The 19374-nt window shown below is 39.8% G+C and overlaps 1 protein-coding gene across 2 annotated transcripts in view; it reads left to right on the top strand.

The window, feature by feature from the left end:
* Positions 1-19374, top strand: part of MOB2 (MOB kinase activator 2) — a 110113-nt gene that overhangs the window by 22184 nt on the left and 68555 nt on the right. Inside the window, exon 1 of one of the 2 annotated variants that reach the window (XM_032112085.1) lies at positions 13068-13117. The exons of the other annotated variant lie outside the window; for it this stretch is intronic. Coding sequence (XP_031967976.1) covers positions 13083-13117 — 35 coding nt within the window. The 5' untranslated portion in view covers positions 13068-13082. Of the gene's footprint in view, positions 1-13067; positions 13118-19374 lie in introns of those variants that run through there. 2 annotated transcript variants of the gene reach the window in all.

The following is a 19374-nucleotide window of genomic DNA, read 5'->3' as shown; positions in this document are numbered from 1 at the left end:
GATAGCACTTGCTTTCTTGTACTTGCTTTTAGTACTGTTTGTTAAATTTAATTTAACAAAAAACTTCATTGAAAAACTTGAAAGAAATATTTTGAATGAGTGATGTGTGTGGATTTGAGCACTTGGGAGAGATATGCTAAATCCAGCTCCCACCTGTTTCCTAAAATCAAGGCTTAAAAAGTTCTGTAGTTTAATTGTAAACTTTAAAGTTGTTTTTTTCCCCTCCTCACTGTAGTGCTTTACTCAGTGTAATTGGGAACATTTTACAATAGTAATGAACTTGGCAAGAGAAGAGCCCTTTGCCTGCTGCCAGAGTAAAGCAAATAAACAAATAAGGAAAACAAAAGAAGATCCCTCCCTGTCCCCTTGGCGGGTTGCAGGAGCGGCTGGCACCGCTGGACATGCTGGCGGAAGGGTGGAATGTCCTGCCTTGCATTCCACGCAGATGGCCTGGACCCCAGCCACCCCAGCAGAGCAGAAAATACTGTGCTCTCAGCCATGCCACTTGTGATTTAATTGGAACTGAAGCGAACCTTAAAAAAGCAGTGCATCATAAATTAAAACTGGTTTTATGTACTTCCAAAAGTTACGCAATAGTTTTGCTAAGGAGAAGTTCAATTCTTCCATCAGGCAAACATTAGTGGGATCTTCATCTGAAGGATAATATCTTTTCTACTGAGGGTACCTTGCCACTCAGAAAAGCCCAGTATCCCATCTGAACAGAGCACAGGCATCATCTGAAGAGAGTAATTCTGTAGTCACCTCTTCTGGTTCTCGGCAATATACTGGCTTTCTGCTTTCAGGGATGGTGACATAATGCTTCTGGTGTTGCAAATACCAGTGCTACTGCTCAGGAGCGTTTGGGACTGCTGGTTGTACTTCCAGAGTGGCTTATATATATATGTAGTTGTGATGGTCAATATTGACTCCTGATAAAGTTGAAGTGAATATGCCTTGTAGCACTCCTGCAGAAAATTGCACTCTCAAATTCTGAGCTAGGATCTGAGTATTTTGTGTGAAGACTGACTGCAGAAGAAAGGTGTTGGTTCTTGCAAGACCAGGCGCTCATCTGAGCTTGTCTTGCAGTTTGCTGTCTGTAGCACTGATTACAATAACAGCTTCTTAGATTAATCAAATTTGCAGGTAGCAGGAGAGAGGAATGGCGCTCTTTTCCTGTAGTACGTACTGTTTGGTTAGTCACAATTACAGAAAGCAAGCCCCTGTAACCTTAACTAAAGGATGCAGTAATGATGCTTTGTAGTTATTTATCGGGCAAAATCTGACGCAGTCAGGGAAGTAGAACACCCTGTCCTTAATTGAAGGATGTGATAATGATGCTTTGTAGCTTTTTAGTAGGCAAAATCTGTGATTAGTGTCACATGTTGTTTTCAAATCTGGAGAAGGAATAGCTAATGTTTGTGGGATGAAATAATTTTAGGAAAAACATGGAAAACTACTTCACCTAATCCTACAATGCAGTCTTTACACTGTGGAATGCAGGCTGGTAATTCAGTGTTTCCTGATGTTAATAAGAAATTGTTCCTCACAATTCCATCACAAGTGACGGAAGTATGAAAGCTGGAGTATGACTTCCACCAAGTGTTTAATGACTGGGAGGACAGTGCTGTTTAAAAAACTAAGTCCAAGTAGTCCTTTTCCAGCAAAATATTTCAAGAATGCCATGCAAATCCATGCATTAGAATAACAAAGCGCAAACCAGATTGTCTCACCTGGTGCCAATGGCTGTTTAAGGCCAGTGCTATCTCAACAGCCATCCAAAGCTTTGTGAAGCAGGGAAGCACCCACCTCGCAGGGACCTGCTATCTGCATGATCCCGGTGCAGGAGTGCAGAGGGAAAGGTGAAACTCCAGTATTTGTGGCCTTGCAGGTTTGTGCTGTGGCCTGCTGTATGGATTCATGGGGATTGTGCAGCTGTGAAAGAACACAACTGCAAATGGGAGGTATTTCCTTGTGATGAGAACAGCCGGCAGCTGTTGGATGAGTGTCTTTTGTTGCCTTACCAGAGTTTGAGCCAAGTTTCAGTATCACAACATGGACTTTTTCAAAAACTTTGTATTGCACCAGAGCATTTTTCTGTGCAGGTGAGTGCATGGTAGTTACCTCTGCATTATTTTCACACTGAAAATGAAAAAGCTCCAAAATCACAGTACATTGTAAGATTTGGTGCGTTGCTTTTCCAATATTTGTAGTTCAAACCTGCAGCTCTTAAATTCCTACCAATAATATTTTTACAAACCATCACAAGACTGTTGGACAGTTTCTTCACTTCCCCATAAACATGGTTTAATGATGTAGGTTTCATGCTAATGTTGGCTATGGTTATGCTGGGCCTCCAATTTACTCTGAAATGTTTTTCCCTGAGCTTAACACGGCTTTCAGATGCAAACAAGAGGACAAATTACTTGCAGTACCAGATAAGTGTGTACGTGGTTGTCTGAAAAACTATCTTTTGTTTTTTTCATCAGTGTATATTTAATGATGTCTGTTGATCTAAAATGTCCAAAGGCAATTACCAAAAGCAAATCAATGCTGGAGAATAATTCTAAGAGAAATGTACTGCCTGGAGCTGCTTATTTAAATATTACCTTCTTGCTAACTAAAATTAGAGGGAAAGGATTACATTAGCCCGTTAAAAAGGACAACAGTCCCTGTTTTAACAAGGCATGTAGCTTTTTCCACTGCTCTCAGCATCCCTTGGCCTGCTTGGTCAAGCTCAAGAGAGAAATCTGAAAGTACACTATGTGTTGTGTTGAGAATTGCTGTTTCTTCATTAGCCAGTGTCCTTCAGCAGGGTTTATAATGGTGGTGCTGTGACTTTTGTTAACTAGTGAATTTTAGGTTCTATTCAGTTTAGAATTTCTTCTTGATGGTGAATCAGTTTATTTCATGCCCGAGTTGCTGCGAGGAACATCTGTGCACCTACTCCACCAAAGCTTTCCAAAGTCTGCATTTGGTTGTGATGAACATGTGCCATAGGCCTATCACAGAGACATGAATATGAAAAGTTATCTGGCTTTCCACCCTCTCTGAGTCCTCGGAGAAGCATTTCTGGTGAGGATGATAGAACACCTCTAAACTTGCTCCTCGCAATTAAGTCTCCTTACATTTCCAGAGGGGGCAAGGGAGAGAATTCTGCTGTGTTCATATTGTTATAAATATTTGCTAGGGGAATTTACTAAGAAATGCTTAGTAAACATGGTGAACATGGAATAAAATGCTTTTCTTAAAAGTGGAGCTGCTCTTGATGTAACTATCTGTATTTCAGTTTTTCTTGGTGTCTCTACAGAGAACTTGTTTAGGACTCCAACAGAGCTGGATTCTTATTTTGAATTTGGCCATTAGCATGCCAGGTGACTTCAGACATCTCTCCAGCTCCCTTTTGTCTTTCATTTCCCATTTCTAAAATGGTAACTTTCAGGCAAGTTATTGAGAACTGCTGATATTTTAAAGATTCATATATGGTAATATCCTTGAGATACTTAGTCTGCACCTTGTTAAGCTGTTGATAGGACTAAAGCACTGGTAAATATGATAAATATTGTGAGAGGCTAAGGGACAAATGATTTTTATTTTTGTTTAGCTCTTTCCTCAGGATGACTTTTTTATCCACACAGACTGTGGTACCAGAAAATGCAGCACACCTTGAATATTAGGGAATGGGTTGCCACCAGTAACTCCAGGTTGTCGTTGAATTTCAGTGTGTCTTCCTTCCCTAGTTTTAAGACGGGGGTACATAGGTTGCCGTTTGTTTTCCATTGGTCAGTATGGATATAGTTATCTCTGTGAGCTTTGCTCTCACTTGTTGATTTTGGAGAAACTTTGTGGGTGTTTGTAGGTTCTGCAGTGATTGCTAGCACAGCACCTCAGGGATGGATGATAACCTACATTTACTGCTGTAGCAGCACTGCTGTAGGCCTGAAGAAAGAGCAGGAGTCAGAAAAATAATTTAGTTTTCGGCTGCTAGAAAGAATCTTGCAAATCACATCGAAAACATGTTTAAAAAAATGGATATTCTGTGTACGTTTCATATGCTTCAGTCTAACAGGGAAATTTTTGCTTGGGTAATAGCCTAATCTGCAGAAACAGTATTGTGCATAGTAGTGAAGAATTCAAGCACTCTTGATCCCAGCTAAATGGAAAAATTAACAGCAAACCAGTTGAAGAAACAAGCTTGAAAGTTCTGTACCATAGAGATACTTTTATGTGGGTTTCTGAAAAATCATACTCTGTAAATTGAATATTATCCCTGAAATAGTAAAAATATGACTACTTTTTTTTTTTCCTAACCCATACTGTCAGAAATGCTTACATTTTGACTGACAGGGTAATAAATAACTACTATGGCAGCCCATGAAATAAGTGGTAGTGAGTACGATGTTCTGAAACATAATGATTTCAATTCAGATTGGCTTGTTTATACATTTTAAAATGTAAGCAAGAGTTGGCAATAGAGCTACTGTTGTATTTTGTTTTTAAGTTATCTGTGAAACCCTACCAGGAATTTAAGATACATCTGGAATTACTATAAGTTGAATGAGCTCTGGCAGCATTTACAGCTGAGAGCTCTAAACAGTGTTTTGAGTACTTTACATTTTAGGGTAGATAGATCTCCTCCTTGCACCACATTTTCAAGAAAGCCTCTGAAAAAGACAGCGATGCAGCAGGTTTGTCAGAGAGGCATGCTTTACCATCCTGGATGGGTTTATTTTGCCTAGAATATCCAGGCCTGAGTCAGAGGGAAGGAAATGTGACACTCTTGGGTCCTGTGGCTTCAGCTTAGATTTCCATCTACATTGTTGCTCGGGCTTTGAGTTTCTTATTGTTGCTTTACTGTGGTAACATGATAACTAGGAACACATTTTTCACTAATAATTTTTCCGCAGAGGTCTGGGACATGCTTGTCTGAGAAGAGGGATATAACAGCAAACCTCATATTTAAAACTAGTTTGTCACTTGTGTTTAGTCATCACCAGAAAGCACAGTGCACTGAATTTTATTAAAAAACCCTTCCAATTTCACTTATCGGCTTTTAAATCAGTAATGCATTTGCCTGTTAGGTAATGCATGTTTTAAATGTATTATTCATGACTGAGCGTTTTCAAGGGTGATTTCCCTCTGCTGTGGACTACTGCATCTTCACAAACAGTTTTTGCAGTCCCTGAGAAGGTAATCATTTGAAAGATTCCATTATCTAAAGAAGTGATTTCCAACTGAGGGCTTTCTTTAAGAGGAAGGCCACCACTAATAATTAAGGATCTGAAATACACATTCATCTCTTCCTGAGCAATAGATGAATTGCCCTTCAGTTTTTTTAATTTAAAGCCATGTTTCTACTGTTAAGTAAGAATGCTGCCTGATATACGAGGTGTTTCTCAGTAGCCTGTGAGATTTCTGTGAGAGAACCAAGACCTTTATGAAGGGGAAACTCTGCCCTTGCTGCTGCCCTGGGTTTAAGCTGCTGCCCTAAACTGACAGCTATGCAGAACTGTGTGGCTTCTTAAGCTTAGCAAGTTATGAATGGTATTCCTCATAATGACCTTGGGAGGTGAATATTGTGTGTCCCAGGCACACATAGGGATGGAGGGTGTTGTGCTTTGGGTCTCTTAGTAACACATTTCCAGAGGAACATTGTGCAGCCTCAAGCAAATCAAGAAGATACATGTTCACACGGAGGATGCTGCTGCTTCTGTTGCAAGTGTAATTCTGGAAGTGTAATGATAATGAGAGGAAGTGGAGGACTTCCTGCATTAGTTTTGTGGCTGTGTGAAGGGGCTGTCTGTATTGCAGCTGTGTTGCACAACTGATAAAAGTTATGTTAGGCTGGGCTAAGTCTCTTGAGATGTGAACTAATACACCACCTCTTTGTGCTGCATGCAGCATGGTTAAATTCTTATTAACCTGGAAGTCAGAACAGCAATAATAATCACTGAGTGTGCTATTAGTCTGTGTATTTTACTTCGTCAGTTGCTTTCCCATGAAATGTGTTGGTGCTAGAGTATGTCCTTAAAATACAATTCACCCCTTTGGGAAAAATTTCCACAGTAAACTAATTATTTCGCATGTAAGTAAAGGGTCTGCATAAGCTGGGAGAAAGAAAAGGATAATTGAAGCTGGGAGAAAGAAAAGGGGACCTTTAATATAGTGGTGATATCCCTCTTAGAGGTCTCTAGGCAAGAAAGGGAGAAATGCTAAATGGGAAATTATTAATTTTATTTGGAGAAAGCTCAGGATATATGTAATGTGCTAGAGGGAAGACAGCTTCTTAAAATCCGTTCTGAAACATCCAAACTACTTTTACCTAATTTCTAGATTTGACTCCTGCACTATGGCTTTATAAAGCAAATTGATGAAATGTTGCTGAATATATTTTTACTGTCCTTTTGGTGGTGACTATTAAAATGTTAATCATGCTTATCTGTTCAATATTTTGTTTTGTAGTATTTTTACAGTGGCTTTAGTGAGTGTTTTTCCTATTTATTCAATGTACAGTGTTAGTTTCTTTTTCAACTTGTAAGTTTGCTTGTATCATTTCTTTTTTTAAGGTCTGGGACCTTGATGAACTTTACTTTAGGGCTGAAGGGTGAGGCCAGTATGTGAGACATTTATTTAAGGTGCAAGGAGAAGTGAAGACTATTTCTCTTCTGCCTTTGTTGGGATATGGTTTCGTACCCTCTACATAGCAGAAGTGCTTTGGAAAATGCAGGTTTTGGAAGGTGCTTTTTTCATGTCTCTGGATGAAAAGTATTACTGTGCTGGTCAGTGAAAGAGCTTGTCAGAAAGAGTAGCACATTCCAGATTTGATTAGCTCAACCCTGATGGCTGCCCCTGTTTTTTGAGGTTGTTTTTGAATGGTCATAATGACCACTCAAGTTAAATAGCTTACAGAATCAAATACACTGTAGTCATGGGAGGTGGAGGGGACCATAGGTGAAAATAGCTTGTTGCATCTGGATATTTTTTATCAGAGAAAGGAATACTTTGTGAAAATCAACTTGATTTTCCTGTCATTGTGCTTGACTGCAGGTGTGTATATCCTGTATTAAACCAGGCAAACTAGAAAAGTCCTGTTTCCCAGCAACCCAAAGGGTGTGTGTTTGCCTTAGATAACTGCAGTATGTTTAAAATCACATATTTGAAGATGACTGAGGAGTCCTCTACTTTCAATGCAGAATAAGATGGATTAGGTCATTTCTGTTAAGGATATAATGCTGACATTGCCAGTTAGCTAGACACAAAAGATTTTATGATGAGATACTGATCTTGTGGTGTAAGTTACTGTAGAAAAAACAGAGAACTCTGTAAAGCAGAGACTGAAGACAAGGGTGGCAGTCACACTATAAAATCTGGTCCATTATGTAACATTAGGATGAAAAGCAGCAGAGAGAAGCTCAATTTCCAGAGTCCAGCTGCTTCCCTACTTGCAATGCTGTAGATAAGGCAGGAAATAATTAATACAAATGTACATTCAGAAGAACACTTACATTTTCCAAGTGCATAAAAAGGCTGATATTAAGTTTTTCGTATCATTGCAGGCCACATATGTTTACCTTTTTGTGTGTGTGTTGACGTCTTTCTCAACAGTTTTACCCAGAGAACCAAAACATGGATTTCCTGTTCTTTAAGCAGAAGCTGAGTATGCGGTCAGTTCTTCTTCAGCTGCCTTCAGTTATTTTACCTATGTAGATGTGAAAGCACAAACCATGGACTAGCCTGCCTGTTCAACAGCAGGTGCTATAAATCTCCTCTAGCATTGGGCAAGGACAACATTCCAGAGTATGTCGGTCTTCTCATGCTTCATAAAAAAGATCTCAAAGGTCAGATAGAGGGAGCATGCTAATTAAGGAGAAAAATGTTTTCTTTCTGTACATTCATAGATCAATAAGTTCAGAAATATTTTCCATTACTTTTATTGTAATTTCTATGTATTGCATGGATATTAGTTTCCAATGAAATGAGTATTTTGTCCAGATCCCTTTATTTAGAAAGTTTGCTCTGAGTGGTCATTTTAAATTGTAGTGGTCAAGTTTTGTCACAGTATTACCAGCAAGGTTTGGGTTTTTCAGCTGCTTAACTTCCTTTGTTGGAATTTCCTCCTTTATTGTAGTTAAGAGCTGTGGATACCATAAACATAACTGCACTTTGCATGAAATCTCAGGCAAGGAGTATCAGTCAGGATAGCGGCAACAGAATTGTTTGATGTCTTTGGTTATTAAATACGTGAAAAAAATTCAACACGTAGAAGGAGTTGTCAATGATGCTCATGTAATCTGTCACTGCAGTCTGTGCTTCTAACTTCCCTTTTAAATGTGTGGAAGAGGCCTACATGGATTAAAGGTCATGGTATGTGTATTGCTGTCAGAGTGCATTATAGTGGCAAATTGATGCATTTTGTTCCATGCCCTCAGTCTCCATGGGTTGTAATTTCTGTGAAAGGTAGAGATGAATAAACTTGTCTCATTTTATTATTGTAAGATGAAACAGGCATGAATTTCTCATGGTTCTGAGCTTTCTGCCCAGTTCTTGTACTCTGCCTGGAACACTCTTCCTGTAATCACACCTTTTGCATGTAGCTCTCAATATAGCTGGGCAGCCTGAGTCCAGCCTTATATTCATTAAGTTTTGCTGTTTTAACTAGTAATGATGGGGAGGGTGTGTTTCCATGGGCAGACAGGTCTATCCTGTGGTTTTTTGAAGGGATCTTTGGAATTTAATGAATTTTTATTCTATAGGCTGATAAATCTAATTGAAGTTGTGGATTAAAAAAAAAATTAGTTAGTTCCTGCAGGCCCTTTGATGCTGTGGATGCTCTTATGCTTGCAGACTAAGTGGTTTAGCAGGCACAGTAACTCCCCACCAAAGAAACTGAACGTATGGCAGCGGAGTAAGAGTGAATAATGCATGGTGAGGCTGCCAAGGAGGAAGATAGAGAGTGCTGTAGTGACGAAGCATGTGGCAGCACTTGGGGCTTTCCAAGAGATAATCTAGCTGTAATGCTTTTGATTTCTAGGGAAGAAATTGCTAGAAACACGATACAGTTCTATCTCAACAAGACTGACTTGGACTAGGCTAGATGTGTTGTTGCTTCTGTTGTTACAGGAACAATTTGGTTGCATCTCTTTTTAAAGGTGTATATATCACCTTTCCTCAAAAAAACCAAACCTATGACCAGTTTACAAAAGGTGCTGCTTTTCTCAGCTTCACTGTGTTCCTTCACTCATCTGGTAATGAGGTTACATAAGTTAGAGTGGATCTGATTCCTCTTGAATGCAGTGATTAGTGCTTCAAGTGAACTAATCCAAACCACTGCATCCATTATGTGCACACAACCGTAGCTGAAGCAAGGTAGGGGGCAAAAGGAGATTACTGGCTAAAAAATGATAGTTCAACATGAGTTTCCTTTTTGATAGGCTCATATGGGGGTCAGAGTGAGAAGAGTGGCTTTGAAACTTTGATGTATCTATCAAGTGTAATTTTTAGACATTTTTAGCTCTAATTTCATGAAGAGTAATAGTCAAAGCTAGATTTAAACGAGGGGCTTTCGCATGTCAGTGATGTCATGTACTTTTTCTGTGGAATGCCATTTTTTTAAAGTCTTCATCATTGTTAATACACAAATGGTGGTTTGGCCTCCCATCCGTACATAGTGTTTTTATTATCAGTGATTTTGGTCCTGTTTTGTGAACTATAAAAATTTAAATACCCTTCTGCATTTTGGAAGATAGACTGTATAAGTGAGGATTTTTTTTTTTTTAAATAAAGATTCAATCGTTTCATCAAAAAGACTACAGTGTGCAAAGGTGAAGTACATTGTTTCAGGTTGTGTGCTGGGGTATATTTAATCTCTTCTGGTGTGTTTAAAATCTATTAATAAACTTAATGTTTTTTTCTGCTGTATTCGGGCTCTTTTTTGGTAACAGTTGTCAACATTGAAAATTGTAAGGACTTCATGGAGGTTGCAAAGATTTTTGTTATGGTAAAAGCCTGGGATTTTTTGGGGGGGGGTTGGGGTTTTTTTTAAGTAAAGGATGCAACCAGGATATTAACTGAACAACCAAGGATGCCCTCCACAGAAGCCCTGTGTGAAGTGAAGGGTCATTCAGAGTTGGAGCTCGTTTAGCTTAGAGAACGGGAAGAATAAAACACTGAGTGTGATTTAAAACAAGCACCTCTTTTAACATACAGATTCAAAGGGTACCGCGCAGCAACAGGTCAGACGCTCTTCTTCTTGGCTGCTGAGTAATCACTCGTCATTTTTTTTCCGATGTGATCATTGCTGAGAAGTGAAACCGAGCCCGGCCTGTGGATTGCGGTGAGTGCCAGGACGGTCCCCGCCTTTCCGGCGCTGGGGACCAGCGGGCAGCGGGCTCCCTCTGCAGCTCCGGGAGGAGCTCCGTGCTCTCTGCGGAGCTTCAGGGATGCACTTCCCTCTCTTCTGAGTGGCACGTTTAAATCTTCTCTGTGTTCAGGGACCCTGCATTCAGGCAGCTCACATTCGTGTCCAGTGTTCCGAGCAAAGGTATTGTTCAGCCAAGTGTTATTTGGTTGCTAAAAGCACTGCACTTTCAGATTTGGTACAGTATTTCAGTCCTTAAGGTATGCAGACTTTCAGATTGTTCTGAACGTCTAAATCTCAAAGTGGAGCAACTGATGGACAATAGAAACATTGCAAAGTTTGTATCAGAGAAAGTAATGTGATTACTGTTAGTAGTTAGTTACTAATTATGGTAATTTTGCAAATTCCAAGTGTTGAATGGATATGGATGTATGTTCTTTAAGTATCTTGGGTTTAGTACACAAAAGAACATCTTGTGTTACTATTCTATGATTGCTGTACTGCAGATGACAAAGGAAAAATTTAAATTTTTATGGGGCTATTTTTGAATGCCTTACTTTCTGTTATTTTTAATGTTTTTACCTGTTTGCTCTTACATTGCTAAAAACATGAGCTGTGTCTGCAGTGCTTTAGTGCAGCAGCTCTTTGTTTCTGGAGTCTGCGTGTGCTGGCATGGTACTACAGTATGTAAACTTAGAAACCTCTTGGACATCTTTGTAGCCCTCCTGGGGAAGAAGCAGCAGTTAAAAAGCCCTACGATAAAACAGAACCCTCGATATTGTAAAGGCTTGCAGGAAGAAGGGAAAACAAGGTACATTATATGATGCAGAAAAACAGACTAGGAGTTGCTACCGTTTGCCTGTGCAGGCTCTTTCAGCAGAGGGCAGTACTGGCTAGGCTGGCCTTAATGTCCCGCAGCTGCACAATCACAAACAGCAGGATGTGGATGTGCCAAGCTGGTCTCAGTACAAGCTTTCAGCTGAGTGTGTTTGTAATAGGTGTCTGGAGGGGGACTGTGAATAGATTTTGGAACCCTTGTGTAAAATTACAGTCAATCCAGTATTGCAAGATGAAGTTCTGTTAGTCACTTATCCATGCCTGCTGGCAGGGTTGCTGTATTCTTTGGTTACCAGCCCCTTGTCCAGGTGAATCTGTCTGTGATTCCCTGTTTTCCTGATTACAAAGAGAGTAAGTCCAGTGCATGGGAACCAGCAAACAAGGTGAAAGCAAGATGTGTTCTGGACTGCTGCTGGTGCTGTCAGTTGGTTCAAAGCAGGATGGTTATTGCATTGCCACAAAATATAACCAGCTTTTCACAGAATGACAGAATCATTCAGGTTAGAAAAGAGTCCAGGATCACTGAGTCCAGCCTTAGACCAAACACCCCCATGCCAACTAAACCATAGCACTGAGTGCCGTGCCCAGTCATGAACAGCTTTAGGGACAGTGATTCCACCACTTTCCTGGGCAGCCCATTCCAATGTTTAACCACCCTTTCAGTGAAGAATTTCATCCTGATGTGCAACTTGAAGCTCTCCTGGCACAGCTTGAGGCTATTTCCACTTGTCCTATCACTTGTTTCCTGGGAAAAGAGACCGGCCCTCTGCTGGCTATACCCTCCTTTCAGGCCATTGTAGAGAGCTATAAGGTCACCCCCGAGCCTCCCTTTCTCCAGGCTAAACCACCCCAGCTCCCTCAGCTGCTCCTTATAAGACTTGTGCTCCAGAACCTTCCCCAGATCTGTTGCCTTCTCTGGACATGCTCCAGCACTTCAATGTCTTTCTTGCAGTGAGGGGCCCAGAACTGGACACAAGACTCAAGGTACAGCCATTTATTTTCATTTTATTGGTAGTCCCCCACTGCTTGTTTTTCTGCTGGTGTAGAATCCATTTAAGAGGTTATCTTACTGTGTGATTGATGAAAAAGTGTCAATGTCAAACACGTCATTAATTGTAAGCTTGATTTGAAGTCCTTTTTCCCCTGGAGCCTACTGGAATATTCTAGGCATCTTCCACAAGGTGGAGCTTTAAGGCTCTGTGGCTGGGAATTTTTCCCTCTTGACTAATAAGCAGAAAGATGAATAGAGTTCATGAAATCTTATAAAACAGGTATAAACCGACTGTTTCAACACTTCAAGAAAGAGAGTAAGTTTTAGAAAAAAGCAACAGACTCAACAGATATTTTGGACTGTAATATGTCTGAGTCACTGGAATTAATGTTGTGAAAGAGAAAAGAAGGATTGGAAAAAATAGTTCTCATTACTTATTTATTATTTTGGTATTACTGTTTGTTTGCTTCCAAACTGACTTGAAAGGCAGGCAGAACTAGATAGAGAAAAGCATTATCAAAATAGTTGCTAACTCTTCATTTGTCAGGAGGAGGGTTTTTTTTTTGTTTTGAACAGTCCTACCCTGAAATAAGAGGAGGAAACTCTAGATAACAGCTATTCTGATAGATTAAGAAAAGGCAGAAAGCCTATTTCTTTTGTGCAGCTGTCTTTTCAAGAGTGAGCTATGTATGCCTGTTCTCTAGAAGAGCACCTTTTTCTGTTTTTCACTCTGCCTCCCAGAAGTTTCATCTTGCTGAATTCTGGAAAAATGCTACTGGTATTTCAGGCTGTGTTTCAGTAATCCATTATCTTGGGCTTCCCATGTTTCTTTGAGTATCTGAACTGTGTTTTACTCTATTGCCATCTTGTCGGAAATCCCCTGCTGTTGATTTTGTTGGAATGGAATTCATCATCTGCTCGCTGCGCTGCTGCTGGTAAGGCCATTTTATACATTAACTAGCACAGACGTGTGTGGACATGAGCTGGTACTGTGCATACAGAAGCTGGGAAGGAGTTTAGCTGAAGAAGGGGAAGGAGGACTAGGTGAAGGAATAGCAGCAGGGAGAGAGAAAACCAAAATCCTGAGTGTCTTTCCTGTCCAGCTTTTCTACCTCAAGTTAGCCTTTTCTGATGATAACAAATGTTAGTAATCTATTTTTGCCACGTCTCTTTGCATGAAACAAAACCTGAGGATAGGAGAAGTTTACTGAACACTCATTACAAGTGCTGTTTCCCTCTTTCTTCAGTAAACTCCTATGTTGCCCTCAATGTGTTTAGACCAAGAGACTATTAGTACCCTGCAGAGTCTGTTTTGTCACTCTGTGCTTGACTTGAGTTGCAGCTGAAGTTGTGAAACATTTTTTCAATTTAAATCATGTTGTTTCTTTCATGCTTTGCAGGTGGTGTATGCACAAGATGAGAAATTGGCTATGATTTTTAAATCTGTGTTTCAGGAGTCTCCCTAGATTAAGAAGTAGGACTGGTAAGAACTTCGTACAGAGATTGCATATCAGGAATCCACTTTCTCCCTATCTAACATTACTACAGCCCCATCTGATGGTCCTCTCCAGTTTTAGGCACAGAAAATAGCATATGGCAAATGCACTAAAAGGCAGGTGTGCTTTATGCCAAATTGCAATGAGTTAAGAGCCTCTCTGGACAGACTGAGTGCACCTGATTTCTAGACTTCGTGTAGACTGGTGCCTGAGCCAGTCTGTAATGCTTCTGCATCTTGCTGGATCTGTGGCAGAGCCAAATTTTTAATCTTCAGTTTTCCTCAGATGCTATCACAGTCTGGACACACTAAAAACTGTCTAAAATGTAATTTTCTCTGGGTTCCACTGTATTTTTTTTTTCCAGGTATCCTTGTCATTCGTTATGTTCTAGTACCAGTTTGACACTAGCTGAGTAAATACAGATGTTGATATGGAAGATGTGTGGGACTGCTTTGGCAGTTTGAAGAGCCCGTCTCTGTAATACAATGTTAGGTTACATTGCTGAGCCACAACCTCAGAAAGGACATTTGACTTGCAGAAAAATGAAGTAATATGAGTAGGGTGGTGGAGTGAGCTTGAAATCATGGAGATTTTTTTTCTCACATGTTATTTGACATGTTGCATGGGCAGGAATTCTTCCCCTTCTCTCATGCTGCTTCTGCCAGTGTAGTTGTCCAGTTTCTGAGGATTCTGAGTACTCCACCCATTCTCTTTATCAGCAATAGCAGAAAATACCTTTCTTTTCTGAAAACTACAGCAGTATCAATCACTTAAAAAGACTGTGGATGCAAGCTTTTGCATAATCCATAGTTTTGTAACAATGAGTGATTCCATAGCAGTCAGTTCTAAACTCCAATGGCTGTCTATGGAGCTGGATAAAGGATTACTCATTTCCCATTCAAAGAAATGGTGATTTTGACAGGGAGTGCCAGGGTGAATGGAGTTAATAAAGCCAAGGATATTGAGGGTATATTTACTAGGGGTAAATACTTAGATTTTTATATATTACACAGGCCAATGCTCTATTGACAAAACCACCCCAAGCAGACAGTTCAGAGGCATTCCTGTGTTGGTAACAAGATACAGCTGTCTGAGAGCAAAGATTTTCTTAGCACTTATTAGCCAAAAGATCATTGTTGCTTTATTTAAAAGAACTTTGGTATAGAGCTATCAAATAGCAACCTAAACCAGAGAATACACATGGAAAAGGGTCTAAGTGTAGCCTAACCCTTGGAGAATGGCATAGGCAGTTGTTGACTGTTTAGCTGGATTCCCTTATGGTCCATTTTCAGTGTAATTCCTATTTTCAGTACAGAATATGAAAGAAATGCTGTGTAGCCATTTATTTAGCTTATAATCAGTGTGAGAAATCCCTTTGCAGCTTACAAAGAGGGAAGGGTGATAGTGGAAAATACCATTACTGGGAAGATAGATGCTATAATAAAATTGCCTGTGGCTTCAGCATCTCTTTTTTTCAAGTTTACTAGTCCATAGGGTTGGTGTCTCATCTTCTGTATGATTATCTTGCATTATTTTCATGACACTGGTAGACCTAGATGCTCATAAAACGGAGAGATCAGCAATATAAACGTTAGCCTTTTGTTCCTGCTCTTCCTGCAGTCTTTTGGAGTTTCTTGTGCTGAGTTCCAAGATGCTGAGATGCAAGGAGAATGGTCATTGCACCTTAAATGCTAGACTGATCTTAACTTTAAAAACAGAATTAAAAACAGGGATGTGGAAGTAATGCTTGAGTTCTAAGGCAGCAACCTCTTATTTCCCACTGTCTTGCCAAACATAGTGCAAAATTATCTGTCCATTTAGTTGCCCCTAGGGCTGTTACAGCTTGGCTTTAACTGCTGGACCAGGTGTGTGCACTTCTCATCCTATTTTAAAAGCCACAACATGTAGAATTTACAGCTAAAGCAGTCATCATCTCCATTAATCACAACGTGTTCACTTGTATTTGTTCTTTTGCTCTGTGGGTGTATCCTGGTGGCTGAGTGTCTGTCCAGGTGTCAGGGCAGTCATTGGCTTCTCTACTTTCCCTCAGTCACTTAGCTCCCTTGGCCTTCTCTGGGTATTTAAATTCTGGGTTTTTTTCTAGGTTTTCTTTAAAGCATGACTAATTGTATGAGTTTTAGAAGGTGTTTGGTTTTTTTTTTTTCCATTCCACACTCTTATTCTTCTATAAAGTTTTCTAGACACATGCTGGCTGGAGAGTCAACTAGGGAAAGGTTGGTATGAAAGCTCACAGCAAGGGTGTCATCAAATGACACCCTTCAGGGTGTCAGGCTTCAGATCAGAGGCCAAATGTGACACTGCACTCGCTGGATTTTGTTCCAGTCTGTGAACCACCCTCAGCTGGGTTACAAGTCCAGCTTTCGTCCCAGTGTCTGGTTAATAAACCACTGACTTAAATAAAAAGAATCGATCTTCCCAGTGGCAAGGGGATGGGAGCCTTGGATCATAATGGGAGTGGTTTACTGTGTCCTCTTATGTTGCATTGACTCTACAGCTGATGGACTTAATTTTCTATGAGTTTCATACCTGGTCCGTTCCACCAGTTTGTTTTATGTCGCTCGTATTAGGTAAGGTTTGTAGGTAGTTGGTAACTGATTTCAGTTTTAAATATCATAATTTCTAGGTCAGATTTTAAGTTGATAGAATTAGGTGATACATAATTAGGTGCTAGCCAACCATTGATTTTGAATGTATATATTTGAATCAAATAATTTCTGATGAAGCTGCACCTTTTTTAATCTGTTGAGGAACTAAAGAAGGGAAGAGGTGAAACAGGAACTTAAAACCAGTTCATCAGCTACACCTATTACACAGTAAATGACTGTAAATCACACAGTAGATATTTTATAGGAGCAGATAATTCTCAATGAGACAATCCTAAATGTTTGTGGGAGGAGCTGTGGATATTATCATGCAGTTAGTATATTATCCTAACAAGCAAACAGATCACACCTCTTAAATGAAAGGAGTTATCTGAAAAGGATTTGAACTATTTTGAGATTACATATAAAATTTTTATGCGTGTCTCTGAAAAAGATTGTTTTCTAATAATGTACAAATGCTAAGAAAAATAAAAACATAGTATATGTGATAAAAATCTAGCCAGGGTAACTCATACAGCTTATTTATAGGATTTTGTTTTCAGAGTGTCCTATAAAGGAGTGGTGAATTTTCTTCAGGATAGTTTTTTGTATGAGTTTTTTATTTTCTGGTCAAAATGAGACTAAAGAAATATCTTAAAGGCAGTATTATGACATGCAAATGATGAAAGCAATAGAAGGACATGGACAACTAGATTCTAAAATCAGTGGTAAAGTGGTAAAGAACAAGAATTAGACTGAAAAATGCCGGTGTGATAACGGCACTGCAGTGCCTCTAGACTGTGTTGCTTTTTCCCCTCAAGGAAGATATGTTTTTGTATTGACCTTCAAACGACCAAGACATGTTTTGCCTAATTTTTCCCACCACTGCACTGTTGTGTTATTTTCCTTTCTGGATTTTTAAGGCCCTATCTGAAATTGGGAAATTTTTTGTGCTGTGTCAGTTTGTCTGTAACTTCTCTTTTCCTACCCCTGCTGGGTTTTACTCAAGTTCTACAATTTGTTCTTTCTCTTGCAGTTCATTTCCTAAAGTAATCTTTCTAGCCAAGAGCTACATTAGAGCCTTCCTGACAGCTCCAGTCTTTAAATGAGGAACTGTCTTTGCTTACTGCATTTGATTTTAGAATAGTTTATGCCTAAATGTATTCTACTCTGAAGCATACAGCTTTATTTCAGATTTAAACTCTCTTGGCTCTTGGAAATATTGTTTCATTACATATATAATAAATCAAGTATTGTCATAGCTTTTGATATGAATAGTTAAAGGCGTTGCGAACAGATCTTACTAAAACTTACGAAAGTGTTGTTCAGTGGAGCTTCACTTGGAAACAAAAAGAAAAGGGTTTTAAAATTTCTTCTTATTTTGGTAAAATTTTTAGTTTCTCAAATAAGGGATGTCAATCATTCTCTGAAGCTTGTACATGAATGTATAATGTTGGTGAGAGATGATCTGTTGGTCTTTGTGATTACAGAATAATCTGGTTCTGTTGTCTCAGAAATAAGGACTAGTGATCTGGGAGAGTCAGAGTTTGAAAATAGTTCATTGTAGGGTGATGATCCTTAATGAAATTGAGTAATAAACTTGTGTTTCTGTCACGTTTCAGAAAATCTCCTGCAGATGACAGGGATCAACAGGACTCAGACCTATCATCTACCTTTTTCTTCTGCATCTGCTTGTCAAAGTAACATCTGCTTTGTAGTAAAAACTGAGGCTCTGGTTGTCTGTTCAGACCCCTTTCCCTTTGCCCTTTTATTAGCTTTCTGCAGCTTTGTAGGGAGTAGATTGTATAAAGTATGCCCCTGGAAAGCAGAGGCCGTTAAAAGGTTCAAGACAAATTTGTCTGAAGACAAAGAGGGCATTGAGGAAAACTGTGGAGAGGGATTGAAGGGCTTTTGCAGCGCAACAGAGCCTTGTCTGTGCAAGACTCAGCCTGCCTCCGAGTTCCAGCAGGCTGCCGAGAAGCAGGCCAAGAAAAGACTCTCCAAGACCCTGTTCCCTTCATCTGTAGTCTGCCATCTGGACAGAGGGATGGCTAGAGGGTTCCTGGAACGTATAGAAAGGAATCTCGAGGGCTGAAAATAAATGCCACTGGAGACAGGAAGTGTCTGAGACTAGGAGGGTTGGAGGAGGGGAGCCGCTCTGGGGGTCACGGTGCCGGTAAGGGTGAGGGGCAGATAAGGAGAGCTGCTGTGCTGCATTAGAAGGTGCACAGCTTTTCCTTCAAGCCCTGAATATCCCTCCATTTACTGCTTTATGTACTTGAGGGCATCTTAGCTGTTTGTTGCAGGAGTTCATCTGAGTGATTTGGATCCCTTTCCCTTGTAGAAAGGGTCACTTAAATTTGTAGCCCTTGGCATAATAGGGACTTTGAAATTGGACAGGTTTATAAAAGATAAAGTGGTGCCAGCCACTCAGAAATTTGATCTTGGTGTTGTCATGAAGCTGTATGTTGCTTCAGCCTAGTTTTTGGTGGGGTCTGTTGCAGTCAGGTTAGATGATGATGTTAATGAGTGAGCAATGTTCTCCTGAATTTTCTCATGTAGCAAAGTCAGTAAGCTACGATATTTTATTCCTTTAGTGTGCTTTAATAAGTGTTATAATACTGGAGAATAATGTTATTCCTTTCTGAGTTATCAGGGTGGCACAGCCTTTGTATTCTTCTCAGAATGGAAATGTCAGCTAGTCATATCACCCATCTTTTCCTCCTGTAAGAGCCTCTTAAACCTCTAGAGAAACCTTAGAGTGAGAATTCTTTGCATCATCTGCTTTGCAGTTTTAAGGGTAACCAGCCAGATAACTGTGAATGGTTTTTGCTTTGTGTGCTGGCCTCTGAGTATTAAGTTGAAACGATGTAAGTTTTCATTTTCAAAGAATGTGGTCGTGGAAGCAGCTCCTTCCTATTACTGAGCTTTTCAATGCACACAATAAACATCTCTTCACGAGATTTCAGGGCCATTAGCTTCTAGAGGATGTTCTTAGGAGGCCCAGGCACTGCTGCCAGAGAAAGTTACACTCTGTGCATAACTGAGCAATTTTCCTTCACTTAATACTTCTGAAAAATGAAAAGGAAAAAT

This window comes from Corvus moneduloides, chromosome 6, assembly GCF_009650955.1.
Source record: "Corvus moneduloides isolate bCorMon1 chromosome 6, bCorMon1.pri, whole genome shotgun sequence".
Lineage (NCBI taxonomy): Eukaryota > Metazoa > Chordata > Aves > Passeriformes > Corvidae > Corvus > Corvus moneduloides.
This window is presented reverse-complemented; position numbering and strand designations above follow the sequence as displayed.